At 39.6% G+C, this 27,137-nt stretch overlaps 1 protein-coding gene across 1 annotated transcript in view; it reads left to right on the top strand.

Moving 5' to 3' along the window:
- Positions 1–1,747: 1,747 nt before the first annotated feature.
- Positions 1,748–27,137, top strand: part of HERC2 (HECT and RLD domain containing E3 ubiquitin protein ligase 2) — a 113,838-nt gene continuing 88,448 nt past the window's right edge. Inside the window, exons 1-3 of the mRNA XM_086477113.1 lie at positions 1,748–1,819; positions 12,770–12,884; positions 20,411–20,548. Coding sequence (XP_086333239.1) covers positions 1,748–1,819; positions 12,770–12,884; positions 20,411–20,548 — 325 coding nt within the window. The remainder of the gene's footprint in view (positions 1,820–12,769; positions 12,885–20,410; positions 20,549–27,137) is intronic.

Below are 27,137 nucleotides of genomic sequence, written 5' to 3'. Positions count from 1 at the left end.
CGTTACGTTTCCCTCCAGACTCCCATCACTGCCTGCCATTAGCAAGTCCCCACTTTCTCCCCCAGCATCCTTCTTCCCATGTGCGCAGTGCTATCCTTCACCCCTTTCCAGCCTTGACTCTTTCAGGTTCTTTCTGCCATTTTGTTTGCCTCTGAACGTCTCATTATTGACCTTTCTGCTCCAAAATATTTAAAAGCTTCTTTTTTCTAGAAATTATTTTGTGTGGCTTGCAGATGGTCCCTGATTATTCGTAAAAACAAATTTATTTTTAATAATGTTATCAAAGGACTTATACATGTTGTTCTACCAGACATACTTTTCTCTCTGGAAAATTTGGTGGGTACATGTTTTTTATATGGTAACTTTGGTAAGTTTGCAGACTCTAAAAATAAAAGCCAAACCCTCTTTTTTTTTAATTTAATCTCTGCATCCTACCTAAAAGCAGACTGTTTTTTGTCACGGTCGCTCGATTTCAGACACCTCCGTGAGGCGGACCAACACCTCCCCCCTCCCCTCAAGCCCGGCCCGGCCCAGCCCCGCTGCGGCCTCTTCCGGGGCAGGATGTCCCGCCTCCCCCTCCTCTCCTGATTGGCCGAGAGCCGTGCTGGCGTACTGGGGGCTGGGCCGCGAATTGGCCGAGTTTCCCCCGTCTCCAGTACCGGGGGAAGGAGGGAGGGACCGGCGAGCGGCTCTGCCGGCGGACTGGGGCGGGGGGGGGGGCGGGCGGGCGGGCGGGGGAAGGAGGGGCGAGGATTACCCGGGGCCGAGCGGGCGGCGGTAGAGCGAGGCGAGGAGCCGCCGCCGCCGCCGCTGTCGCCGCGGCCGGCCGGTGAGTGCGAGGGAGCCTGGCGCGCTCCCCGGCGCCTCCATCTATTCGGCGGGGAGGGGTGTGGTGGGGAGACAGCGGGTGGGAGCACCCCCCGCCCTCGCCCGGTGGAGCAGGCCGCAGTGGCGGGGGGGGGGGGGGGCTCGGCCTTGGTCTGGCGGCGCGGGGGAAGGGGCCTCCCCCCCCCCCCCCCCCCCCCCCCCCAGCCAGGGAGCCCTGCGGGAGGGGCGGGGCGGGGCGGTGCAGCCCCCGCGCCGTGTGCAGCGACCCCTGGCGTGGCGGGGCCTCCGCCCGGGCCCCCCTCCGCCGCCCCAGGTCCCGGCCGCCCCCTCCCGCCCCGCCGCCCTCTCCCCCGGGGTGCGTTAAAGCCGCTGCTGGTGGCGGTGACAGCGGGCCGTGAGGGTGGGGGGGTGATGCTCCGGGGAGAGGGGGTCGTGCGGCGAGGGGGACCCCGCAGGCCTCGGCTGCCGGCGGCGGGGAGGAGGGGGTGCGGGTGACCCTGATAATCGCTTTATGTTGGCCTGCGGCTTGCGTAATCTGCGATCAATTATTTATTTCATGCACCACTTATGGGGCTGAGGGGCAGCGTTAGGCCTCTGATGTGGCTTAGTGCGGCAGAGGGGAGGCTTCCCTCCGCAGGTGTTACCGGGAGAGGGCAGCAGGCGTTGGGGGGGGGGGTCCAAATACTGTTCTTAATGCATCTTCCTATGAATTCGTCTTTTATGATTCCTCTCCCTGTGCAATTTCAGGGGATGCAAACGAGGGAGGTCCTTATTGACGGTAATTTTTTAAAGATCCAGTGGAAGCCATGCTAGTCTGAGCAAAAATAACCTTGTGTGTTGGTTTATTTCATGCTATTTTCTCCTTCTGTGGCAGGTTGGGCTGCTCAGCCAGCCTGGAGAGAAGGCTGGAGAAGGAAACATGTCTTCTGAACCTTTTTGTCTGGCTGCTCAAGCTAGGTTTGACTCCAAATGGTTGAAGACAGACTTACAGGTAAGGAGTTAGATAGTTGTAGTGCGTTGACCTTTCAGGTGCAGATCAAGGATGCTTTTAGTCTAAATAGTTGACAAACAGAAGACTGCAGCATTGCTCTCGAGATAGTTGCATAGGTTTTTTGAGTATGCTAATTTAAAATTGATCTTGAAGAAATGCTAACTTATTTTGAGCTGCAAATAGATCTGTATTGTCAGTCCAGTCTCTTCAGCTTAGAAACAGGCTGGGCTACCTATATATGTTATCTTCGCAGAGTGTCAGAGCACATAGCTGAGTATGTAGCGTTACTGCTAGCACTTTAAATTCTTTGTTTAGGCTGTTGCTAAACTTCGTGCCTGCATATGAGCTAGCAGCTTTAGTGCAGAAGAGGACTGAAGCAAAAGGCGGTGGAAATCTAACATATTTTGAAGAATTCAGATTAGCTTTTACTGTAGTTGTTTGTATAACGGGTATAGGCTTCCTTTAAATTCCGTCCTTTTTGAAGGGAGTTAATTTTTTGTCAAAGATATGTGGTTGGAGTGGAACTGGTCTTTGTTGAAATGTGCTTGTGTTTGGTAAAAATTTTCTTTTGTGTTGGAAGATGATCTGTTGCAGAATCACAGAACGGTCGGGGTCGGAAGGGACCTCTGGAGATCATCTACTCCAACTCCCTGCTAAAACAGGTTCCCTTAGAGCAGGTTGCACAGGGTCACATCCTGGTGGGTTTTGAATATCTCCAGGGAAGGAGACCGTACAACCTCCAATGGCAGCCTGTTCTGGTGCTCTGTCACCCTCAGAGTAAAGAAGTTTTTCCTCATATTGAGGTGGAACTTCCTGTGCTCCCGTTTGTGCCCGTTGCCCCTTGTCCTGTCACTGGGCACCACTGAGAAGTGCCTGGCCCTGTCCTCTTTACACCCACACTTTAGGTATTTATAAGCATTGGTAAGGTCCCCTCTCAGTCTTCTCTTCTCCAGGCTAAAGAGCACCAGGTCTCTCAGCTTTTCCTCATAGGAGATGCTCCAGCCCCCTAATCATCTTTGTAGCCCTTTGTAGCATCTGTTCATTTATCAAAGTTGCTTGATACAGGGATGAGGATACTGTCATGTTCTCCCGATTCAGGTCCGAAAATTAAGTGGAAAATAAAGACAAGTGGAGTGGTTTGGGTCAGTTACATTTGTTTCAGATGAAACAGGTAACTAGAGTAGGTCCTTGTCTGTCGTCTTCCTTCCCCCAGATCTTGCATATAGATACCTTACTTTGAATAACCTTTCCAAGTTCCTGCTCAAAACTCTGATACTCTTATTGGGATGGGCCAGCCAGTGTTATTCCTTTATTACAGATCAGTAATAATAATTAAAAATTTTTAAAATTGTATCTTGACTTTATTCTAAATTACACATTGATAGCCTGAATGGTTGAGTTCAGCTGTTCTTGTGGTTAGACAAGGGTTTTTCCACATGCAGTTGTGATCCAAAAGCAGCCTTTCTCCAGTATTTTACATTGAACAAACTAAATCGGAATCAGAAGTGACAGATACAGCCTTAGAGGTTACATTATTTAGTAGGTCTTGTATATAAATGCTATAAAATGTCAGGGCTTGCTCTTCATTTGGCTAGATTGGTCATATTTTCATCTTCTATCCTTACCAAAGTAAAAGTGTCAATCCAAAGTTAGATGCTTTGGCTAACGTGGTAAATAAATGTGTTAGAAAACAATCTGAAGATAAGCGTATCAAGAAATGTAGTAATATTTTTATGTTCCCTGGAGGCTGGCTTCTGAGTTACAGTTATGTTGCTTCAATGATTATCGAATAAGGGAAAATTTTAGCTGAAAAAGTGTTGATCTGTAACAGCTGCTGACTATGCGTTGCCTGTGTTACTTCTGTTTTATATGGGGTGAAAAATGTGACTGTTCATGTGATTTGACAGATTTTTCTTCTCATTTGTAGTGCCTTTTTTTCTATGTCCTTTTTTCTGTTTACGTAAACTTTCGACAAGAGGGTTTCAGTGTCCACCCAAACTTTAAGGATTACTTTCAGCTGAGTGTGTATAAATGCAGTGAAATATTTGTCTCTTATGAGACTGTTGTGTAGTTAGTGTGTTGTAATAATTCTTTTCAATAATAAAAATCTCAATTTGTAACAAATTTCTATGAATAAGCTTTCTTATATATAGAAGTTCTTTATGAGTAATAACAAGTTAGACTCTAATTGCCAGTGTACTCCCTTTGTTTTCTTCCAATCATGCTGTAGTCAAAATAGTGAGATTAATGAAATAAGAGAACAGTAATCATTTGTGATCTGCTGGATGCAAATATCGCTTCTCTGGAATCTGAAAACTAGCCAGGCCTCCTGGGTATAATATAATTTTCTTATTAGGTTGACTGGTTTTGGTATTACACAGGTCCTCATCACAGAACTCTGTCTGGATGTATGTGTTCAGTATTTTAAAAAATGTCTGTGTGAATCTTAAATTACTCCTTGTAAATGTATTAAATGGCAGATGTCTTCAGTCAAGGAAAGGCGTTTTGGCCTCTGGGGAATTTTTCTATTGCGTGATTGACTATTTTAGCTACTGGTTGACTAGCGTGTCCTAGCTGCGTGTGAGATTTCTTTATAGGTATAAATCCTGTCTCTTAATCCTTTGAGTTCTCTGTGTGCTGAATATGTGGATTTCCTACTGTGTATGTTTTTACCAGCTAACTATAGAGGGGCTTTAGTGCTGGTGTTCAAGAGACTGTCAACAGGAATTGAAAAGATGAGTGTAGTACCAAGGAGAGGTTTGAAGAAAGACACACTAATTTATGTGAATTAATCAAGCTGACTGCAAATTACTGTTTGGAATTAGACCCTGAAACTCTTCACTTCGCAGCTAGATTTTTAACTTTTCACTGTACATCGATCCAAGAGTGGGTAGGTGAAAGACCTTGGAGAAGCAGTATTATACTGGGGAAGTCCTACCTTTGGAGACAAACAGATTGATTAGTCTTTAAAAATAACTTTTTTTTTGTTTGTTTTTAAATTCAGTTCTTTGCTGCTGCAAAATTTTGGGAGTATAGCTAGAATTGGAAGTGAAATGTTTCATTTCGTGAACTGGTAGTCTCCAAAGTCTGAAGTCTGACTTGTCTTTTTTTTTTTTTTTCACTGTTGCCAGAGAGTTTGCTCTTTAGACTTGATGACTGTGGCAGTTATTGTGGATTAAGCCAGTAGAATCTCTGCAAGTCATTGGATTATTTTTTGCTTTAGCTCAAGACAATGTTGTGTTGATAATGTAATACACAATATTATAATACTATGTGCATTAATAAGTCTATATTATTAGTGGTATTAATAAGAAAAGAATGACATGTAGATTTTAGTGTGGATTGTGTTTAATCACCTGCGTGCGTCACTGTTCCAGCTGGCATCCAGGCCAAATGTAAATGTTCTTATTCAGTTTTGGCATGTTACTGTTAAGAGACAAAGCCAGTGTGAGGTAGCATATTATTACTGTTCTTAAGAGAATTATCAAAGACACAAGCCCTTTTGTAATAGCAGTGAGACTCTAGCCTGCAGGATTAACTGAAGCGGTGTGAAGTGTTAATGGAACTATATCTTGACGATATTTTTTTTGCTTATATTGATTTATCTGAAACTAATTGATATTATTATAGGAAACCAAAATGCTCAACAATGACCCAAGTGCACCCCGTAACTATTCCATGTCTTTTTACTAACTTTGTAATTATTGACCTATTATTATTCTATGATTTACAGCTGCTAGTGTAATTTTGAGCTGGTTAAAACATTTATTAAAAATCTAAATTTCCTGGTGGAGCAAAATTAAGATATTCTATGTTGTCTGAAAACCCACAAACTGGTAGAGCAACTGAAAAATTAGGATAGTTCAGCTCAATATGGGGTAGCATCAGTGGTACGGTATGTAATATGTTCTCGTATTACAATATGTAACATGTTCTCGTATTACATATACCAATAATAGTGTATAACATCAGCATTAATAAAATAATGCTATGAAGTTATAAACCAGGTGGATTTTAGTACAGGCCACTTTTTCAAGGGTCATGTTTAATGTAGTTGCTAGAAAGGTTAGTGTATCACTTAAATTTCCAATTTATTTTTTCAGATTTGAATTAATACATTTAAAACCACCTACCTATTTATGCCTATTACTAGCAGAAACCGTCACATTTTACCAAAATCTATGTGTAATGGGAGATTGTGTTTTAATAGCTGTTCCTAAGGAAGACATCCTCTTTTTTAAAAAAAGGAAAGTATGAAACTGTATACAAAATGGAAGATTAAATTTGTTTACTTAAACCTGTACCCAGTTTGCTGAATCAAACTGTGCTTAAAATAATTCTGATTAAATGGATGTACTGTACTACTAATTTAGAACCTTATGCAGAGAACTTTAATTAGTGATGGCTGCATAACGAGAAACTAGAATTGCTGTCAGCTACTGGGATGCGTGTGTGTGTTTGAATGGTGTTTAATTAGCCGCCTTATTCTGGATCCTGCAGAGAACTGTTGTGCTTAATAGCAGGGGTTGGAGGTGAAAAACATCCATTTTCCTGTAGCATGGAAAAAAACTTCGGCCAACAGTCAAGGTGCAAGAGCTGTCTACAAGAGGAATATGATGCATTTTCATCAGTTTTCATTGAGTTCATGGTTGGCAGGTGATTTCTGTCATCTTCTTTTGCCACAGAGATGAGAGTGAGCTTTTTAAAATGAAACAGCCACCTGTAAGAGTTGCATTGGTCTGAAATCTTTTTATCTTCACTTCAACGTTACGTTCGGCATTTTGATTTTCATGAAAATCCCAGTCTTCTAGCATCTAGAACAGTGTCTTGGCTTGTAGGAAGATAATGTAAATAAATTATGTCTTTGCTATTAAAAGCAAGAAGTCGCTTTCTCCATTTTGTTGATTTCCTATTAATTTTCTTCTTAGTTTTGGTTTTCTGATTAAAAAAAATTAAGGGCTTATGTGGAAGTTCTTGTAGCAAACTGCAAATGAGAACTACATTTTTGAAGGAAGTGAAATTTGCAATAGGGATTTTTTTTTTTAATTATTTAAAAAATGAAGTAATGCTGTCCTTCCAAAAGAAGTGATTTCCTGAGGGAGGGATGAGGACCATATGTGAAGTGATAGGTTAGAGAAATTAAATTTAATGTTTATGCAAATATTTTGGGCTCAAACAGAACTACTGTTCTGTGAATGGAGAAAGTTAGAGAATTTCTCTTCCAAGTTTGAGGGAATTGCATGTTTTTTCTTTGCATATGACCATTAACTGTTAATAAACTTTTGCAACAAATGGAAGACCAGTGGACTGTTATGGGGACGTTTCTAGTTTAACCCCAAATCTGTTGAAATAATGCAGGGCTGCTGAATTTTCTGTCTTTGCTATCAGAGCTTTAGAGCGATATGTTTAGATCTAATGATGTTTCGCTATGCTTTGCATAGGTGTGATAAGCAGCTGTGGTTTCAGGGTGTGCAGGGAAGGAAGAAACTGAGGACAAAATACTGAAGATGATGACAATGAAAAAGGAAACACAAATTTAATGCATTCAAAAAAGTGAAAACAACAGAGAGATTTCAGAAAGGACTTGCTGTTCTGTGATTTTCTTCACCATTACTGCGCTGAAAAAGTTGTGGGTTTTTTTTTTAACCTATTTCTAAAGAAAAATGTTTTTTAATGCAGTCTTTAAAATACAGCTAATGGCTAATGCACAAGTCACTGAATGGAAGAACAGACTCTCTCCCTCTCCCCCCTGCTGGAATTTCTGAGGTGAAGATTATTTAAGTAGCTTATATTTTAAATCCATATTGACATTTTGCGATTATGAACTTACTTTCTTGAATTTCCAGTGCAGTTATGTAATCAGGAATCCTACCTGAATCAACCCTTGTCCTTTTGTGTCATTTTCTTTTCCTGATTTCATTTTTCTTGAGCTTGAGTTAACGGAGGCTTCTATGCTTTCTGCAGGAAGGTTTATGAAACCACATCAAGAACATGATCTGCTGTACCACATGGAATAAGCTTTGTCTGACTTAAACTAGTTGACTTCAGAACAAAAATCACAGCTGTGGATTATTCTTAAAATAACTTACTTACTAAAAGCAAAATTGTAGTGGTGCTTTGAGAATTCTCAGAAGCTTTATCCAGTTATGGTGGCAGGGTTTATTTTTCTTGATCTGTAAGGAAATGTTAACGCCAATGCCTTATTCTCTAGAGTTGGTGGGGATGGACAAGAATTTCATTGCCAGCCCTGCTGAAGGATGGCAGCAACATATGCCAGCAACCAAATTGGATATCCCTTTGACTTAAAATTAAGTGTTGTACCAGGCAGAAGAAATTACAGTTTAACTGCAGAGATAAGACTAGCGAAAGATTAGAGTGGGGTCTGTCCACTGTCCAGTTTACAGTACAGCAGGAGTTCACTTTGAAGTCTGCTTAGGCCCTTGCTTTTTTGGCTGGGGGTAAGTGAGCAAGGCTGAGACTTAGGTCTGTGTGTAAGTAAGAATTTGGTGAGATACGTGCCTTACAAGTGTAAATCTCTGGCACTGTTGCCAGTTGCAGTAGTTCTGTGAAAACTTAATTATTCTTAATTTCTTAACTGTTTGAGTTTGTCAAGTTCATTCCTTTAAACATTCACAAATGAAGTTACTAAGTTATTAGCGGGAAAGATGCCCATGTAAATCAAGCAATGTAGTGACTGTTAGACTTAGCAAAACACAGGTAGGTACTCTTGTCCTTGCAACCCCAATATGCCAGAAACAATGAAGACACTGAATGTGTTTTCCCTCTCTTGTGCTGCACCATTGGTTGCCTTGGGAACTTTCTTTAAAGAGCCTTGAGTGGAAGAGCAGCCATATTTATGAAGAAAAGTCAGTAGAAGTCGGAGAGACCTGTTTTCCAAATTTGTTCTGAACAAAGTTCTGGTTCTCCTGTCTCAGCACTTGGATGTGTTGATAAACTCCTTGCAAATGACTGAATGCAAGAAGTATTGGTGGGAGCAAAAGAAGACGGTAACATGTTGAAAGAAAGAAGAGCAGGATTGTGTAGTCAAAGCAGCTATTGGACTTTTCTAGCATGCAGTTGATTTACTGTTAGCTTCAGCTACTAGTTTCACGGAATTACAAATGGTTGAGGTTGGAAGGGACATCTGGAGGTCATCTGGTCCAACGTTCCTACTCAGGCAGGTCTGCCTAGAGCCAGCTGCCCAGGACTATGTCCGAATGGCTTTTGAATATCTCCAAGGATGGAAACTCCACAACCTCCCTGGGCAGCCTGTGCCAGTGATTGGTCACCCTCACAGTGAAAAAGTGTTTCCTGATGGTCAGAGGGAACCTTCTGTCTTTCAGGTGTGCCCATTGCCTTTGGTCCTGCCGTGGGCACCACTGAGCAAAGCCTGGCTCTATGTTCTTTACACCTTCCCTTCAGGTATTTATATACATTGATGAGTTCCCCCAGAGCCTTCTCTTCTCTAAACAGTCCCAAGTCTCTCAGCCTTTCCTCAGAGGAGAGATGTTCCAGTCTCTTGATCATCTTTCTGGCCCTTCATTGGGCTTTCTCCTATATGTCCACACCTCTTGTACTGGGGAGCCCAGTACTGAATCCAGCACTCCAGATGTGGCCTCACCAAGTGCTGAGTAGAGGGGAAGGATCACCTCCCTTGACGTGCTGGTAACACTCTCCTAATGTGGCCCAGGACACCCATTAAACTTCTTCATGGTGAGGGCCCATTAGTAGCTCATGCTCAACTTGGTATCCACCAAGACCCCCAGGTTCTTTTCTGCAAAGCAGCTTTCCAGCTGGGCAGCTCCCACCATACACTGGTGCCTGCGGTTGTTTCTCCCCAGGTGCAGGACTTTGCACTTCCACTTGTTGAATTTCCTGTGGTTCCTGTCAGCCCATTTCTCCAGCTTGTCGAGGTCCCTCTGGATGGCAGCACGACCCTCTGGTGTATTGGTCACTTCTCCCAGTTTTGGTTGGTTAAGTGAAATATTTCTCTTAAGGGAACTGTGAAGCTTCTGTTATGGCTGTAGAATTTTGGTATCATGAAAATAAATTTGCTTGAATAATTCATCACTTAAAACTCAGACTTTTCTTTCACATTTGGTTATCATAGCGGCAATTCACTGTTGAATATGCTGAAAGTCAAGTAGATTAATCATGAACTTATTACAGAATTGAGAGGAAATTGAGTTCCCTCAGTTATGACAGGTGAAGTGGTTGTAAATAGTTTCTTAATTGTCCTTTCAGTTGGTTGCTTTGATTATTGCTACAAAAAGTCCAGCGTTCCTTTACTTTTACATGTCTCCTTTTCCCCCTCTCCCAACAGATACACCACTGGCAAAATGTTAACTACAAGCCGAATAAAAGCAAAATTGTTTATCTGAAGGCTGCTTATGGTGTAAGCTTCCACATGAGGTGTTTAGAGAAGGAGGGGGAACTCTCTCTGACCTATAATCTTGGTGGTTACTCTATCTTTATGCAACATACCAGGAAAGTGACTTTGATAAGAATTTGAAACCCAAGGCAGAAGCAATTTTGTTTACTTTTTCAGTTTTTAGGTGCTCTGAAGGCTTGAGTGAACTTTCTGCTATGTGAAAGCATTAGAGGTTAAAATGGAGAAAATGATTCTTGATTGTACTTTAAGGCAATGCTTACAGAAGTGGGAAGTTTTTTGAAATAAAACAATGCTGCGTTATGAAGAACCTTGAATTCAAAGCCTGTAGGCCTTTATATTGTAAGCTTAGGGGCTGAGAGAATAATTTTCCATACCAAGGTGATTTGAGAATGTAAAATAAAATGTATGAAAAGACAGTTTATCAGACAAAAATCTTAATTTTGTGAAAACCATAATTTGTTATGCAACCCGTCTGGAGGGTTGCCTCGCTCCCTGTTTCTCAAGCTTGTATTTTAGCATTGGTTAGCATTCGACAGGTGAATGTTTAAAAAAAAAAAATCTTCTGTGACATATGAGCCCCAAATAGTGAAACTCGTGTTTAGCTATTTTTCCAAGAAAAACTAATGAAAACTAAATTCCTTAAGTACCTCACTAAAATATAGAACCACATCTGATGAAGGAGAAAGTGAATGACATTTATTTTTGAAATATTTATAGACTGAGAACAATGCAAGAATTCAGTCAATGGTGAATGGTTGATTTTTTTTTTTTTTTTGCATTGTTGGAATGCAACTTAACTTTTTAAAAATTGGAATAGTCTGAAGTAAAGCCAAATGTAAAGCTTTTAGCAAACCAGAATCTTTGCAAAAGCTCTGCTTGCTGTCTAGCTCTGAACTGGGACTGTACCTTTCAGTAAGGCATGGTCATGGTGTAATTTCGGTGCCACACAATTGATAAATCACAGATAAATTGAATGTCTGGCTCAGTGTTCTGTGAGCACACTTCTTATCACCCTGAGATCAGGAAAAAGTAGGAAATACGTACAATGTATCAGCTCATTTTTATGCTGAAAGAACAATGATTGAAATAATTAATGTGTTAATTAATTAATATGAGTGAATTTCTGAAGTATGCAATGTGAAGTCAAGAAACTAGTGTGGTAATTTAGCGTGTTACAGCAGTGTCAAAACACGCAACTTGTCTTTAATTCTTCATGTTAACTGAGGTTACCTAGATCAACAAATGACTTCCCTGCTGGTGGTTGTCACTTACAACCTGTAGTCTTTAATCATTAAAATATCTTAAGGAAGTAGATCAAAATAAAGTACAAACGGACTTCTGTGTATAACGGTAAATATTTTGCAGCGGTTGTGTAAGTAGCATCTTTGTATCACTCAGTTAAAACACTTTGGATTTGAATACTGGTTACGTAACACAAAGATGCTTCTCGATAAGCCTTCAGCAGGTTTTTTTTTTTTTTTTTTTTTTTCAATGTCTCTGCTGCAGCACTTTGGTAGGCTAAAGGTATTCTGTTTTTCAATTTTGTGTGCTCCCTTCCTTCCTTATGCTATACGGTTGCAAATCATAGCCTGGTTATTATGGTGTTCGCTTGGGATATTGACACCTATCTTGCAGTGTTTCATAAAGCAGAGAACAACATCAGTAGAAGACAAGTTATCCTGGTCATTAGGATACTTCTAGGGAGATCCAAATTCATAAATCGTTAGGAGAGTCATGTTACAGCCAGCGCTTTCATGAGCGCTTCCAGCTAGCACAGTCCTGCCGTTTGTTCTGTCGTGACTATATAGTGTGCTATGGCACATATGGCGTATTGGGAACTGATCTGGGCTGAGGCTCTCCCCTGCGCTTCCCCATGTGCAGCTGGTTTTATTCTTGGTCGGTTCCATATGAGATGGTCACACGTGTGCATTAGCCTGCATGCGAGAGGAGGTGTTGTAGCAGCTGGAAGAAAGGGAGGGCTGTGAGAGGTGCTTTGCACAGCAGGACCAGCTTGAACTGGTTAAATAGTTTATGAATCTGTGCCCTGATGACGTGTGTTCTGGTTGAGTGCCCATCTCTTCAGTTGCTGGTTTTGAAAGGGGACTGTACAGACTTTCTTCATGCTTCCCCGTTTGGTGACTTTATGCAGCTTGACTTTGGATAGCTTCTCCTGAAGGGAAAAAGGACACCACACTCCATGGCCCCCACGCGATTATTGCGTGATGTCATCTTGAATGGATGGATGCTTCTGAGATGACCATGCTTTTGATGAGAATCTTTCACCAAAAGGAAGTTCTTCTTGCTGTATTTGAGCCTATCTAAAAGTTACTCTTTTGTGCTGTTAGTCTGAAAATAGCGTAGCTAGAGAATTGGCGATCCTGAAGATCATTTAAATCCCTATATACACACACAATGAATATACTAGTGAGGTGATACATGTGTGATTTTTTTTATTTTTCTGTGAGAAATTATAAAATATGATGTATTTGAAATGTTAGCTTCAGTTGGCTTGAGAGAAGATTGTGTGTGTGTAACATATCACGTGTCATTTTTAACAGCTTGCCTTTACACGAGATGGACTGTGTGGCTTGTGGAATGAAATGGTGAAAGATGGGGAGATTGTGTATCCTGGAACAGAGTTAACACAAAGTGGCGAACTACCTCCAAGAAAAGGTATGTATTTTTAAATTATTTTTTTCTTTGTTCATTTTTTCTTTGATTGCAACGATGAAGATGGAATTCAAACTCCATGCTGTCACAGAGCTTTGGTTTATTGTTACGTGTCTATACAACTTGCAGGTGTTCGTGTTTTGAATTAAATACAATTGAAACTTGTACATAAAAGTAACTTCTAAGCCCTCAGCTGAAGACTTAAATCTGTTCCAGCCTTTTGAAATTGAACTTCATAACTAGGCGTGTTATTATGAGAGATGCCTGACAGTGTCCTTTTGTTTGGTGTGCTTGGTCTGTTTACAGCCAAAGGCTTTGTTTAAAGAAAGTGAATTGAGGAATGGGGTAGAGCTGATACTGCTCTTCCTAATTTTGTTTACAGTCTTCGTAAAGTAGCTAAAAGGTCTTCTAATGTAGTTGAGAGCAGTTCAAACACTGCAAACGGCAGAGTAATGCATCTATTTAGAGAGATTACTTTGGTGGAGGTGGGTTTTGTTTCCTAATAGGCTGTGCCAAAATTGAGTGATTCCACTCTTGCTTTTTTTCCTTCTGATTGTGGTGGTCTTTTGGCTCCTTATTGAACAGAAAATTAAACAGGTCAGAAAAGGGAAAGCATATGTGTTTCCGAACCTGACTGAAATGGACTCACCAGACGGTCAGATAAATTTTGTCAGTAATTTGTATGACCCCCAAATAAATGAGGCTGTCTAGGAGAAGGATGGAAATACTGCCTTTGGTAGCACTGAACTATTATTTCAGCTTCTGTTACTTCCTGAACTGTACTGTTGGATAAATGTGATACTTCAAACCAGTAATGCTCAGTTCCTTATGGAGGGAATTTTTTTTGTACATATGATTTGTCGTCTTTAAAAAAATTGGGGGCAGGGGACCAATCTTAATAAATAAATAGTTTATGAGACGAGACCGAATGATATGTTATTTTTTGCAAGAGTATAAGCTTTGTAGGTTGTGAGTAGCTGCATGCTGTAGTAAGGACTAGAGTTATGCTCCTGACTATTTCTGAGTTAGAAAACTTTTTTGTCCTGCTGCTGCTGGCCCTTTTGAATATTGTTTACATTGGACGAAAATACAGCTGATCTTATCAGAGAGGCTACTACAGCAGCTGCTCATGAAATGAATGGAGGTAGTGTAATTTTTTTTCTTAGGATTGCTAGTTTCATGTACATTACTAAAAGGCATCATAAACTTGATACAATGAAGGGAAGGGTTATCCCCTAAATGAACTGTGTGAAGTGTTTTGCCATTCACTGACAGCTCGTGATAGAGGTGTTGTGAGGGTCGTGGTATAAAGATTCAGCACATCCTACTCTCGTGAAGTAAAAAGGTAACAAACATCTATAATAATAATAATAATTAAAAAAAAAAAGTGTACACATGCTTTACAAATGAATTTGATGCAATTTTCTCTTTTTTGTGGCAGATACTTACACATTGTTCTTTGAGTTGTGCTGGTCTGACAGAAAACTATTCTTCCGATATCTTTATAGCTAAGTAGCCACAGAGAATTGGGATTTTTGTTAGTTATGGTGCTGTAGTGCTTTCAGTGATTCTGAGGCAGCTTATAGAAAGATGTCATAGTATAATTTGGTTTTGTTTTCAGAGCAATCATTGAAACATCAAGTAGGAAAATACAAGCTGTCAGTTCTGATCTAAAATGTAGAGAGTGGTATAAAGTGGAAAACCAGAAGAGCCAAGCAAATCAATCATCTATGACTTCTCATGTTCATCCACACCTAATCTGAATAAGGATGTGAAGTTGTTTGTGTTTTGTTGTGGGTTTTTTTTTTTTTAAATGCTGGATGTATGTATGCACACATGATTTCGAAGGATCAAAAAGGTATAAAGTGTTAAAGGTTGTAGGATACTGTTAGTTAAAAATACAGAAATTCTGATGGTGTGCTGTAGAAGTAAGGCATTTATTTTACCTTGAAATGTCAGTGGTCCAACCTGTGATGGGACTTTTGAAAGCTTTCTTATATCCGTAGGGTTTTTTTGGTGGTGTTTTTTTTTTTTTCGGTTGTTGTTAAAGCAAGACTGACAACTTGTTGTTTCCCGTATTGTGTTGTGGTGGATTGACCTTAGCCAGCTGCCCACACAGCTTCTTGCTTGCTGCCCCTCCTCAATAGGACAGAGCGAGAAAATAAGATGGAAAAGCTTGTGAGTCAAGATAAAACTGGGGAGATCACTTGCCAGTTACTGGCATGGGCAAAACAGACTTGGCATGGGGAAAATTAATTTAATTTAATTTATTGCCAATTAAGATAGGGTTGGATAGTGAATAACAAAGGTAAAAATTAAAACAGCGCCTTCCCCTCTCCCTTCCTTCTGAGGGGTTAGGTGTAGGTATTACACAGCACAGGCCTCATCTGTTCCCTTCCACAACTGGAGTGTCTATGTTCTTCTACATAGATCCTTATGTAACTTTTCAAGAAATAGATGTTTTAGTAGTTTAGAAATTTAAATACAGTTTTTTTCAGGCTCTTTAACTCTTAGAATTAATGTATGAATTCTCTTTTCAGTGGGGTTAGTCTTCATAAATGCCATTGTGCTGGCCTACAGGATTGGTGAAATACAACCATCTTCTTACTAGACTTGAACTTTGAGAAGCAGCATCTAATTTTGGTTGATGTTGATCTGATTGTATATTTGATTCCATTAGGCGGAAGTGATCATGGAACCAGAAAAATTGATGGTCAGTTTGCACCTCTGAACTTGCATCTTAAGATGAGTTTCATGAAATTAAAATCTGGAGTATTTCAGTCTGTTTAGTTGGTAGTTACTTTTTTTGCGTAAATTATCTACAAATGTAATTCAAGAGGAGAGGGAAAAGTATGTATGAATAATGAGATTTATGTAAAACCCAGTGCTTTTAATATAAAAGCAATGTATTTTAAACTCAATATTCAGATTTTGCTGCTAAATTGACTGATTTGGAGATAAATAAGAGAGGTTGCTGTAAGTAGTCCTTTTTATTCAGTCTGTTTTAAGAAGTTTAGATTTGTGCCCATCCATTGTAACTCCCTTTTCTTTTCAAGTGCTGTAGCTCTCTGATGCTGACGGGCTGCCCAGAAGAGGCGCTTCATTCTTTCAGTGAATATCAGCAGTGGCAATAGACTGGGAGAACATGCTATTGATAGTGAAAAGCATTCCTTTTCTCTCTAGGAAGAATATGCAAATTGTGTATTTTTTTTCCGCTGTTAGCAAGTATATTTGGTTAGGAATAACCTCTTTTGTTTTTTCTTCACGGCACTTTCAGAGAAATGTGTTTGCTAAATGTGTTCAGCAGAACGTGTTTGCGTGTTTCCAAGTATCATCTGAGGACACAGCTGTGACAGTAGTGATGTCCAAATACAGGTGCACTTGCAGCGTGGTGTGTACTTAAAAGATAATCAGGCTGCCCTTGGGAAATTTGCATGAGATTACTATCTTGTATACTGGAAGCTATGTACTGAAAATAATGAAAAGTATTAAATAACATCATTCTTACTAAGTTTTTAAGTTAGAGAACCATTACTGTAAATTTTTAAGACATACCAATTAACTACGCAGATGTCTCTTCCTTTTTTTTCTTGGTGGGTTATTTTGATTCCTCAAACTCCTGTATAGGTGGCAGTTTCTGTTTTAATTAGCTATTTTAAGTTCTAGGGCAAAAGTATAAAATAGTCAGCTTCATGCCTCTGTCCTGCCTATGGTAAAGACTGTGGGCTTCCTCTTCTCTTCTGTTCCCCATTTCCTGAATGTTGGGCCTTTGTCAGCCTCATGCCATTGAATCCACAAACCTCATTCAGTGTTATACCTGCAAGTAGATAATAAAGTCCAAATGCCACAAGTGATTCCAGAGAGGCTGGCAGAAACTAAATCTTTATGATAAGAATGACATGATGGGAGATTTGCTTATGGTGGCTCCCACTCAGTAGCGAGCAGTCGTATAGGCTGGCTCCTGTTTTGAGCCTCCTTTTGTGTGTAAGAAGGAACTTGTTAAAAGTGGGAAGCGCCTCTCTTCTCTCCCTCCTTTCTGCTTCCCCCAACCCAGCCATACTGGCTGTACCCAGTGGCTCAAGCGCTCAGTACTCAGCTATGGATTATCGTACTCTCTTTGCAGGGCAGAGGGAAGTCTGTAGTCACCCCGTTGGTCAGTTTGACTTTGTAAGTGTAAAATGCTTTGTTGCATATTCAACAGATAATTTAAAGAATGCATTCTAAAAAATAGTATACCAGGGAAGAAAAGAAACTTTATTTCTGATTAGGGTTAGGAGATCAGAATCTTTTGTCATCTGGACTTCTACACCTGGAAGGCTGCGTAAACATAGTTTGCAAATGGTTAGGCACTCATTCTTCCTTGACAAATAGCTATCAATTGAGGTTTATATATGTGTATATATAAGTAAAAGAAAAGCTCTCTGACGGAAAAGAAATTATTTTGTATTGCAGCTGAAATGCTTCCTGGATCTGGGACTACCAAATACCATTTTAGAGTGGTTGTAAAATACAGCCCTTGCCTAAAGCACATTGTGTAACTTTTTGCCGTGTGAATGGCAACATCTGTTGGGAAACTGCTTCAGGCTTTTTCTTTTTACTGAGGCATTCCCAGCTATATCAGTGCATTGGCATTTAAGAGCAGCACAAGGTCATACTGTAACAGGTGCCTGAGGCGACTATACAGTGTCAGTTATTTTCTCCATTGAATATTGAATGTAAGTTCCACCTTTAGTTGCTTCGTTTTTGTCTTCTGTTTATACTGGATTAGATTATTGCTGTGCAAGACAGAGCACACATGATGATCTACTGTGCTTGAGTTTGGGAGCTAACTTGTAATTGAGGGTGGTTACTTTGGTTGCTCAGTTTTGACAGGCTAAGCGTACCTCCTTCAGCTTGCAGGCTTAAGGTTGTAGACCAAAACATAGTTAAGAGAAAGTTATTTCAGAGCAACGTTACACGGGTTTTTTCCCTCACCACAATATTCACACTTCAGTCTGAGAAATGAAGGTTAAAACAGGTTGTCACACACACTGCAGTGTGGTTTTGCGTGCATTGTTTTGAAAACTTGTTACTTTGGCCTCTGCTGGCTTCACTCAAGATTATTTCCTCCCTGCCCCTCTTTCTGAAAAACCTTTGGGGCTCCTTTTTTAAAAATCCCTTGTGTTAGGCATAACTGAGCTTCCACAATTATGATGTCTGTGTTGCTGCTTTCAATCTAGACTGATACCAACTTTGTCCCTTACGGGGCAAGGGTTTTTTTGCAAGTATAGTGAAAAGTTTTTGTGGAGTAATTTGACATGCGATTTTAATATGGTCTTTAGTTCGTCTCCTTCCCACTTTTCTCATCGTTCCCCTTTTCTATTCATACAGGCAATGAAAAAAAAAAATCCTCCTTGTGGATTTGCATGTCAAGGTTGTGTGTGGTTTGTTGGTGTGTGGTTGTTTTTTTTTTTTTTTTTTTACAGTACAAAGCTTAAGTTCCCACCTGGAATGGGACCTTCTCTGTTTGTAGGGAGGAGTTGGGCAAAATTACTAAATTCGTAGCCCTTTGTTGTTATCCTTTGCCAAGGATCTGTTAAAAAGTGTAACAAGTTCTCTTTACAGCTGTCTGCGAAACATAGTCTTGGCACAGCACCCTTCTACCCACTAAGATCCCAGACCTTGCAGAGTGTGTCTCTAGAAGTGTGAGTGAGTGGAGGAACAGTGAGATTACGGTGTTAGTGTGGGAATATTCTGAACTACAAGGGCTAAACAAGGTCCTTAGTCACTGATTTAGTTCTACAATGGAATCTGTGCCTTTAATATTATTTGCTTGTGCATTAGAATAGAAACAGATATATTCAGTCACACTTTGGACATGTGTTATCATGCTGATGACTGCTGTACTATTGGCTGTTCCTTGGTGTTTGAGAGAAACGATTATACTCTGTGATTACTACTTACAAGTGGGATATCCAAACTGCTTTTTCCTATTCATAAGTGACTTTGCTATCCCTTAGCCCACAATCTCAGCTACAGCATCATGCTGCGGTTATGTCTCCTTCTTTTTTCGCTGTTCTCCTTCAGTCTTCACCTGCCACCTCCTGAGCACTAGTGTGTGTTATAGGTTAGGAAACATTGGCTTTAATTGAAAACTTGTATAGTAAAGGCACCTTAAAAAGGTTTATTTTGGGAGATGCTATTGTCTACAGTCTAACGTTTCTAACAAAGAGTCATTCACAGATCCAGTTACAACCAGATTAGGCCTGCATTGTTTTTTCAGGCCAGATGGAAAGAATAGTTGAATGTTTTTGTCCATTATGATAGGTGTATTTTGTATGTTCTGAGGTAATGAGAGCCTTTGATGTCCAAGTGGAGTCGTGGCGAGTCTGAGGCAGGCCACAGTCAGATGTACTGTGCCTGGCTACAGCTGTAAGCCTCTTACTTATTAATGTCCTTTGAAATATGCTGGTACAAATGCATATGTTTTGAGTGTGTGGGGCGAGGTAGGAAAAAAGACAAAATTCTAGTGCTTGTCTGGCTTGTTGTGGCTGGGACATTTAGGGGGGAGTCTCTGTAGACTAGATTGGCAGATAGGAATGGAAGATCAGTCATATTTAAGAGCCTGGTGAAAATGGCTGAAAATAAATTCTTTGTGGGTAAGTTGCAAATGAGAAATTTGGGGGGATATTTTTGGAAAAGAAGTTCAGGGTGAGGAAAGCAGTTGCCAACGTGGCCCTTAATTGCAAGGCGATCTCGTGCATTGAACTGACTGGAGGTGTGGATATGGAAATCCGTATCCCCAATATGAATAAAGAGAGACTTTCAGCTGTCTAGTTCTACTGTGTTTAGAAGATTGAGACTTTCATGGAGCCTTCGGTTACAGAGATAAGTGACAAACTTCTCATTCTGTCTTTATGAAAGTAATCTCAAAAGGATTGCAAATGCTGTTTTGTTGCTTGGGCAGAAAGCAGTGATATTATTTTCGTTACTTGCCGGTGATTACTAAGATGCTAGATATGTTATGGATGTTGAAATACAGCTGCATAAAATGAGTGTAAATGCATATTTATCTATATATGTATATATATGTGTGTGTGTGTATATATATTGAAATTAAGGCAATTGCTATCTTTCTTTTATTTTCTCTGTTGGAAATGGAACATGAAAATAAGTAAATACTATAGAAATATGGGTGCTTGGGAGCAAAATCTGACTTAAAGTGCATCGTTTGCGATACTGTATATTGCGAATCCTTTGCAAGTCTTACAGGATGGTATTGATATTAAGTGTTCTTCCTCCCTGGGAGGTTACAGCAGTGATCTCTGGATTTTAAGGTCACTGTCTTATGAAATGTAACATGAGATCTAGCACCTGTGACAGTTAGCATGGTAAAATACTACTTCCCCCGGCTCTGTACTCTTATTGACAGACAATATTGCTGTAAACTTGTGGACTGGGCATTTCACCTTTACATTTCTAACCTAGAACTGAATTCAAGGGGGAAGTAGCGTAACTGATCTCTTTTTCCGTTTTTTTTTTTTCTTTAGATGATAGCACTGAATGCCAAACTGCATCAAAGAAAGAAGAGCAAAACGACAAAGAAAAGAAAGATGAAGAAGAGACTCCTCTGCCCACTTACAGGGCCAAATCAATTGTTGAGAGTTGGGTGTGGGGCAAACAACCAGGTATTACAGCCATTTTGGTCATGCTCACTGAAGTGTTATGTATTCTTTATTGATCACTACTTTTGTAGCATCAGGAAGCAATTGGATCAAATGTACTTGCTGACAGATACATCTGTTAGGTTAGTGGAATAAGTTGGATAAGTGGTTAACTGAGATTGAAGTTAAACAATTACTATAATTACTACATTAATTAGACTCATGACTTGAAGAGTCAGTTTGCACCTTTCATGCTGCTTGAAGGAATGATAAACTGACTTGGAACAAATGGAGTTATACCATGAAATGTTACAATGTCTTCAGAATATTTCCTTTCACTTGCAGACACTGAAAAGAAATTGCTTAGTTTCTGAAGCCTGACTTTTCTGCAGGCAATAAAGGTTTAATAGGTGTTTTTTCGTTTTGTTTTCATGGTCTGGTAGATACGTTTGAGAGAATCATGGGAGGAAGGTTGAAATGGTTATTCAATTAACTGTCTGTCCTGACCTTTGCTGACAGTAATCTCACTGATTGCAGCAGTGGAAAAATGATTTGTGTGTTCACATCTTGATGTATGGCTCTATAAAATACAGATCTTGATACTAATGGTGGTTGAAGTTCATGGCTGTTTATTACTGGACAGCAGCCATTCATTGTCTAAAATGGTCCATGTTTAGAAATAGCAGCTCAAAAGAAGCTTCACCTCAGTGCTTTGTTTTACAGTTCTTGTGCATGATATTGCCTGATTCGGATGTTGGCATATACAAACTTTGGAGACATCTGTTGTGCTCCTTTTCCTTTCACCTCACCCAGAAGCACTTGAAGATTACTGGGAAAAGTATTGTCTCTTCAACACCAGAATCCGCATCTGTGTTGCCCTGTTTGTTAGGGAAGATATTTGTTTCTGTTGAGCCACAGGTCAGCTGTCAGTCTGCTGTCCTCTGCTCTGTGCCAGCCACCTTGCCCTCTTTTTTTTAAGGACAGGAGGACAGATGGACTTGCTGTCACTCTAGTAGTGGGACAGAATTTTGCAGTGTGGGAGGAAGGAAAAGAATTGCCTCTACAGGGGAAGAGGGAGTGAGAATTGCATGGGTTAAAGAGATGTAACCTGAAGGTCACATCCTTTTTGTTTTATATTTTTTTAGTGTTTGTTGCTGAAGAGTAAAATAAAACTATTTTACAAAATGGTAATCTAAATGCCAGATATCTTGCCAAATTTCTCCCAACTGACCAAGGTGTTTGGGACAAGACCTGGCCTTTAAGCTCATCCTCCCATTATTTCGTAAAAATTGAACAAACAGTTGTTTAGAAAAAGAGATGTGTGTATGTTTGGAGTTTTCAGAAACGAACTTACTCTCTTGAATTTACTTTTAGTGCTTGTGTATAGTATGGTTTATTGGCACACATACAGATACTTATTCTAGAAATAACTTATAAAGACTTTATGTAATAAATTTGTATTCCTTGGTCTGTGTTACCATTTGTGCTTGAAGTTTACATTACCTAGCTGTGACATACAAATCCTTATATACTACAAACACACTTGAAGTTTGTTTGTAGAAGTGTTACAGGTGGCTTTTGTTTGCAATTGTAGGTAACTTTCTGTTTTGTGTTTGTCAGAAATGTAGCTAACAGCTGCCTTTTGAGCCACCCTAGATTTTGTGGCTTGGTAATTAATTTTGAAAAAAAAAAATACAGAGAATCACTTCAATTTTGATACTTTGTGTGTTTCATAAAATGAGGAAAACTTTCAAGCTTTTCTTCTGTCATGCTTCATAAAAATAAAATGAACCTTTGAACATTTGCTTGTCAGAAGCATGAAGGAACTTTTGAAAAGGAGAATGGTTTCTTAAATACGTTGTTGTTGATCAAGTAAGAATTAAAGGGTTACTATGTTTTCATTTATATTTTTTTATTCCTTTACAAGTAAGATACAGTTTGGAGATGTGAGCTTGGAGTTTCTTTACAAAAAGAACTGAAGCGGCATTTGAAGTCTGTTTCAGGAAAATACCCTGAACTATTTCTACTAACTTTAATGATTTACAGTCTTACATTATGAAAATACTATATAGACATTAGACAGTGTGTGTGTTTTAGGAGTGCTGTAATACAATCCTATTTTGCCAAGAAGTGTGGAGGATTGTGCTATTGAACTTCAACAGGCTTATCCAGGTCAGTGGGCCTTGTGAGATCACTCGCCCATGAGGGCTGAGAGATTGAGAGCACACAAAAAAACCTGTTCATAGAATGTGTTGAGAAACAGTACTTTTTGTCCCTCTCCAGTCGTGTGCTTATTTTGTCATCCTGGCACAAGTTCAGAGAAGCTAAATGCTTTCCCTAGTTCTGATTTATGCTGAGATCACTACTCTGCCAGAACAGGGCAAAGAGGTCATAGCTTTTTTTTTTTTTTTTTTTTTTTTTGAATAGTCTTATTTTGCCAACTACTATAAAAATGTATAAGATAGTAATAAATACATGGGTATGTCATTGTTTGATTTTAAGGTGGCTTTCCTTCTCTCTTTCATCTTCGTATTCATCCATTTCATACTCAGCTCTTAACTGATGTTAGTGTTGAACTATTCAGGCCTCATTTTTTACATAAGTGCTTCTTTAAAACATCTTCCTCCTATCCTGTTCTCACCAGGTTGTGTGTTCATTAATCAGTTCTTCTGATTCTTCCTAAAAACCTTTGTTTACTACTTTCGTCAGTCTTCTTTTCTGAAGATATTTGATTTTTAGCTTCTTACGATCTGGAGAGAAGTCCGGGTGTTCAGCCTTGGATGTGGGGAGAAAAGGAAGAAACCCTTTGAAGCAGTTCAAAACCTACAGAAAATATAGTAGTATTTAATTGTCTTTGGGCTTCTTTTTCTTGGTCATGACGTGCTTAAGGTTGGCTATATTGAGTCAAACCAAAGGATACTCTAGTCCGATGTCTTCACAGCAACAGCATAAATAGCAGTAGCCAAGTGAATAATTAGGTCCCGTGTTTATTATGATTCATTACCTGTAGCCTATGGAGTTTAAGCCAGAGGTGATGGTATGGGGCAATATGAATGTGTGTTTGGATTCCTCGTCCCCCTTTTATTTTGCTGGAGTGTATGTGTGCATGGCATAACTTAATAGGCTTCAGTATTTTTGATGTTGATTTTTTTTTTTCCCATTCATTTGTCTAGTCCCTTTTGAACATTCTGAACTTTTAGCATCCACAGCTATATGTAGCAAGGACCTTTTGTAATTCAACTGTTTATCCCATTAATATTATTTCCTACTAGTCCTTGGCTTGATTCTGACATTTGTTGGTTTCACCTAATGCCCTGTTGTTCTTATACTGGAAGAGGCAATGAGTGGTTGTTCCTGACCTGTCTTCCTCAGCACTGGTGGGGTGGGGTTTTTGTGTTTTAAGAATTCTGTCATAATCACCCCCCAGTTGTATCTTTCCCTCACTGAAGGTCTTATTTCATGCAACTTATTTGCATGTGGAAAACCTTCTAAATAGTTCTTCCCTCTGTGGGTGTTGTGTCGTGTTTGTGCGTGTCCCCCATATTTTTAGGCCAGGGAAGGTGAGTTGGGAACTGCATATACTACTTCAGCTGGGGGCACTTCATGGGTTTCATGAAGTGGTGTAATGATCTCTGGTTTTCATTCTGTCTGTCTTGATACCCTGTTTTTCCAGCTGTTCATGGAAAGTGGACCAGTTTCTTCTTGGCTCTACCCTGCTGTAGCGCCAAGATCTCATTCCTGTGTGGAAGGCTGATTGGAGCCCTTTTAACAGGAAACCTAGGATTTTGTTTCCCTGGCTCATCAGTGTATATCTGCTGTTTTATTGCTCGCTTACTTAATTGCCTGCATATTTTTGCAGTTGACTGTCATGTTTATTAATGTAGTACCAACAGACTTAATGACCTAAATATTTGTCTTCATTTCCACACAATTTATGCGTATATGAAACAGCAGACGAATTTACACAGGTTTCTGTGGGACTTGTTGTTGCTCCTAAGTGTATACGGCTATTTATTCATATTTCTTGATGCATTCCATATGCCTCTCTGTAAGTGTTAAGGGCTCGAACCCTTAACATTTAGCATATGTCACTATTGGGTGTTTAGAAATGTCTTCAATGCACCCAGATATAAAATCTGAGAGACTCGAGTATTTTTGACTTCCATGCAAAAGTGCATTTTCCCTTAAGATGAATCCTGTTTGGTTTTTTTGTTGTTGTGTTTTGTGGTTGGTTTTGATTTTCTTCTTGCTTGGTCTTAGGGAAAAAGCACTAGCTAAATCTTTTGCAAAGCTTAAAATTTTAGAGCTGCTCACTTTGACTGTGGGTGTGGTTGAGTATTTATTTAATACCACTTGAGGTCAAGTAATTTTTATTTCTTGAAAAAAAAATAAACAGCTCAACTGGTGTAACAACTGTGTATGTAAAAACTTAACTTTAAAATCTATTGAATAGATTTAGATTCAAATTCACTGTGATCTGATCTCATTTTGTGTGTTTTAGGATACTAAATACTGCATATTTACAGACAAAGGTAGTTTAAATTCACCTTAATTGCTCTCTGACTAGAAAGTGCTACTTTCTCTTTGGCAGTTTCAGTAGGAATGCAACTGTCCTGTTTCCCCTGTGGGACAAAAAAGTAAATGAGGAAATAATCGTAATGCAAGTATCCTTAAATGAATAAGCAATATACAGTTGAAGTGGGAATATAGTTTTCTTGTGTCATCAGATCTGATTTATATTAGTAGTGAATTGAAGTATTATGCTGGTAAATCAGTGTCATGATGTAGCACTTCTGGGGTTTCCTCATGCTTGAGTGAGAGCTTGTTTACAGACAGTGCCGCATCTTGTTTTTCCAATATTGTTAGTATAGCTGATTGCACTGAGAAATGCTTTAGAGGCAATGCCGAAGGGGGCAGGTTAAAATTACCCATGTGAATTCAGTAAGATGTTGTTGAGATACATGTCACTACTAACAGAACTCGAATCTTTCTGTGTTTGCTTTGTAAGAGAGGAGACTTGCAGAACTTTCATCCTGTAATGCTATTAGTTACACGATTAAATCTAAAATTGTACTGTGTACAGAAGTAACTAAAAGCAGTCATGGCATTGAAAAAAATTGGGTTTTAACCTCCTTTATAGTGGCATTTCTACTTCAGTAAAATTTCTTGATCAATACTTCTAAGGTTAGACTTAGAAATGCTGTTAAATGAATGGTTTAGTCAAAGGCTGAAATTTGACCTCCTCTGTTTTTCATTTCTCGGAACGCCTTCATCCCTGTTTTTTTTTTCTTGTACTTTCTTACCACTTGGAACAGATTTTAACTCACCTCCTCCAGCCCTCCCCCCTGCCCTTGAAAGCTGTTGTCCATCTCCAAGATCTGTTTGGTTGCTGTTTATGCTCTTAAGGGGTATGTGCGTTTGTGTGTATATTTTTACACACACACATGAGGCTCGGTTCTTGCTATTTTGTTCTCTGTGTGAGTATTTGAGCATCAATTTAAACAAGTTTTGTTCACCGTATAAGACTATGAAAATTAAGCACCCAGCCACATAATGAGACGCACTCGGAATGTTCATGCCACTATTTGTTATTTCTCCTGCTGAATACTAATAAGGGGAGGTCTGCTGACCGTCGTCTTTTGAATAGGGGAGCAGACAGAAGGAAGCTAAAAGCTAAATGCTCTTTAGGAATGGTATTCTTTGTTTGTGTAAAATAATTTTGGGAGCATATTTAGCTTTGTTTCTGAAAGAAATTATGTGTGTGTGATTGTGTTTTTGTCTTTCCCTCTAACTTTTGAATCCACTCATTCTGTGGCTTGCAGGGTCATTAGATGCCTGTTAAGCCAAGCCAGCTGCATCCTCTATCTGGTCTTTGTCCAGTGGAAAGGGGAAAGAGGAGACAAAATATAAAAATCTCTAGGAAATTAGAGCACATTAGTTCTGCTGCTGACAGGAATGTGTGCTCATTATAACAGCAAATTCTTGCCAAATTGTGTTTTAAATGTGTTTTGAGTTTTTAGATCTGAAATCTCGCCACACTGTGTATATCTCTCCACATCTATATTTGCCTTTACTAAAGCTTGTGACTCAATCAAAGTCTTTAAAACTTTTTAGTTTGATATAGGCATTTTTAAGGTCCTTAACTTAGCAGTTAGAAGCCTGTGGTGTTCCCTACTAGCGCTAATGAAACAAGTGTTAAGAAACCGTTTAGTATGTTAATTTTTTTTTTTTTTTTTTTGTCTTGAGCTGCTAAAACAGGAGCAAACATGCCTTTGGACAGGCTGCCTGTCTTAGACCTTAGACTCATGTCAGGTTTGTGTTCCTGCTGTGGCTGAGATGGTTTAAGAAGGTACTGTCTTCAGCTGCTTGTTTTGCTCTTCCTCCCCGAGTTCTGCTAGCATACCTAAACAGCATGTCACTTCTCAGCTCTGTTCTGTCAAATGATCTGGGTTAAATGCTTACCAGTATTTTTCCTTCCAATGCAGAGAACTTCTGGCAGGAGGAATTAAGAAGTGAAGACATGTAGTTATGTTAGTTGTTGAGGGGTCGGAGAGATGTAATGAATTTTAACAGAAGATCGTAGACCCCTTGCCTATCTCTGCTGCAGCCACAA

The sequence above is a fragment of the Leptosomus discolor genome, chromosome 1 (assembly GCF_034619465.1).
Source record: "Leptosomus discolor isolate bLepDis1 chromosome 1, bLepDis1.hap2, whole genome shotgun sequence".
In the NCBI taxonomy this organism is placed as follows: Eukaryota; Metazoa; Chordata; class Aves; order Leptosomiformes; family Leptosomidae; genus Leptosomus; species Leptosomus discolor.
Note: the sequence above shows the minus strand (reverse complement) of the source record. Positions and strands in the feature narration are given on the sequence as shown.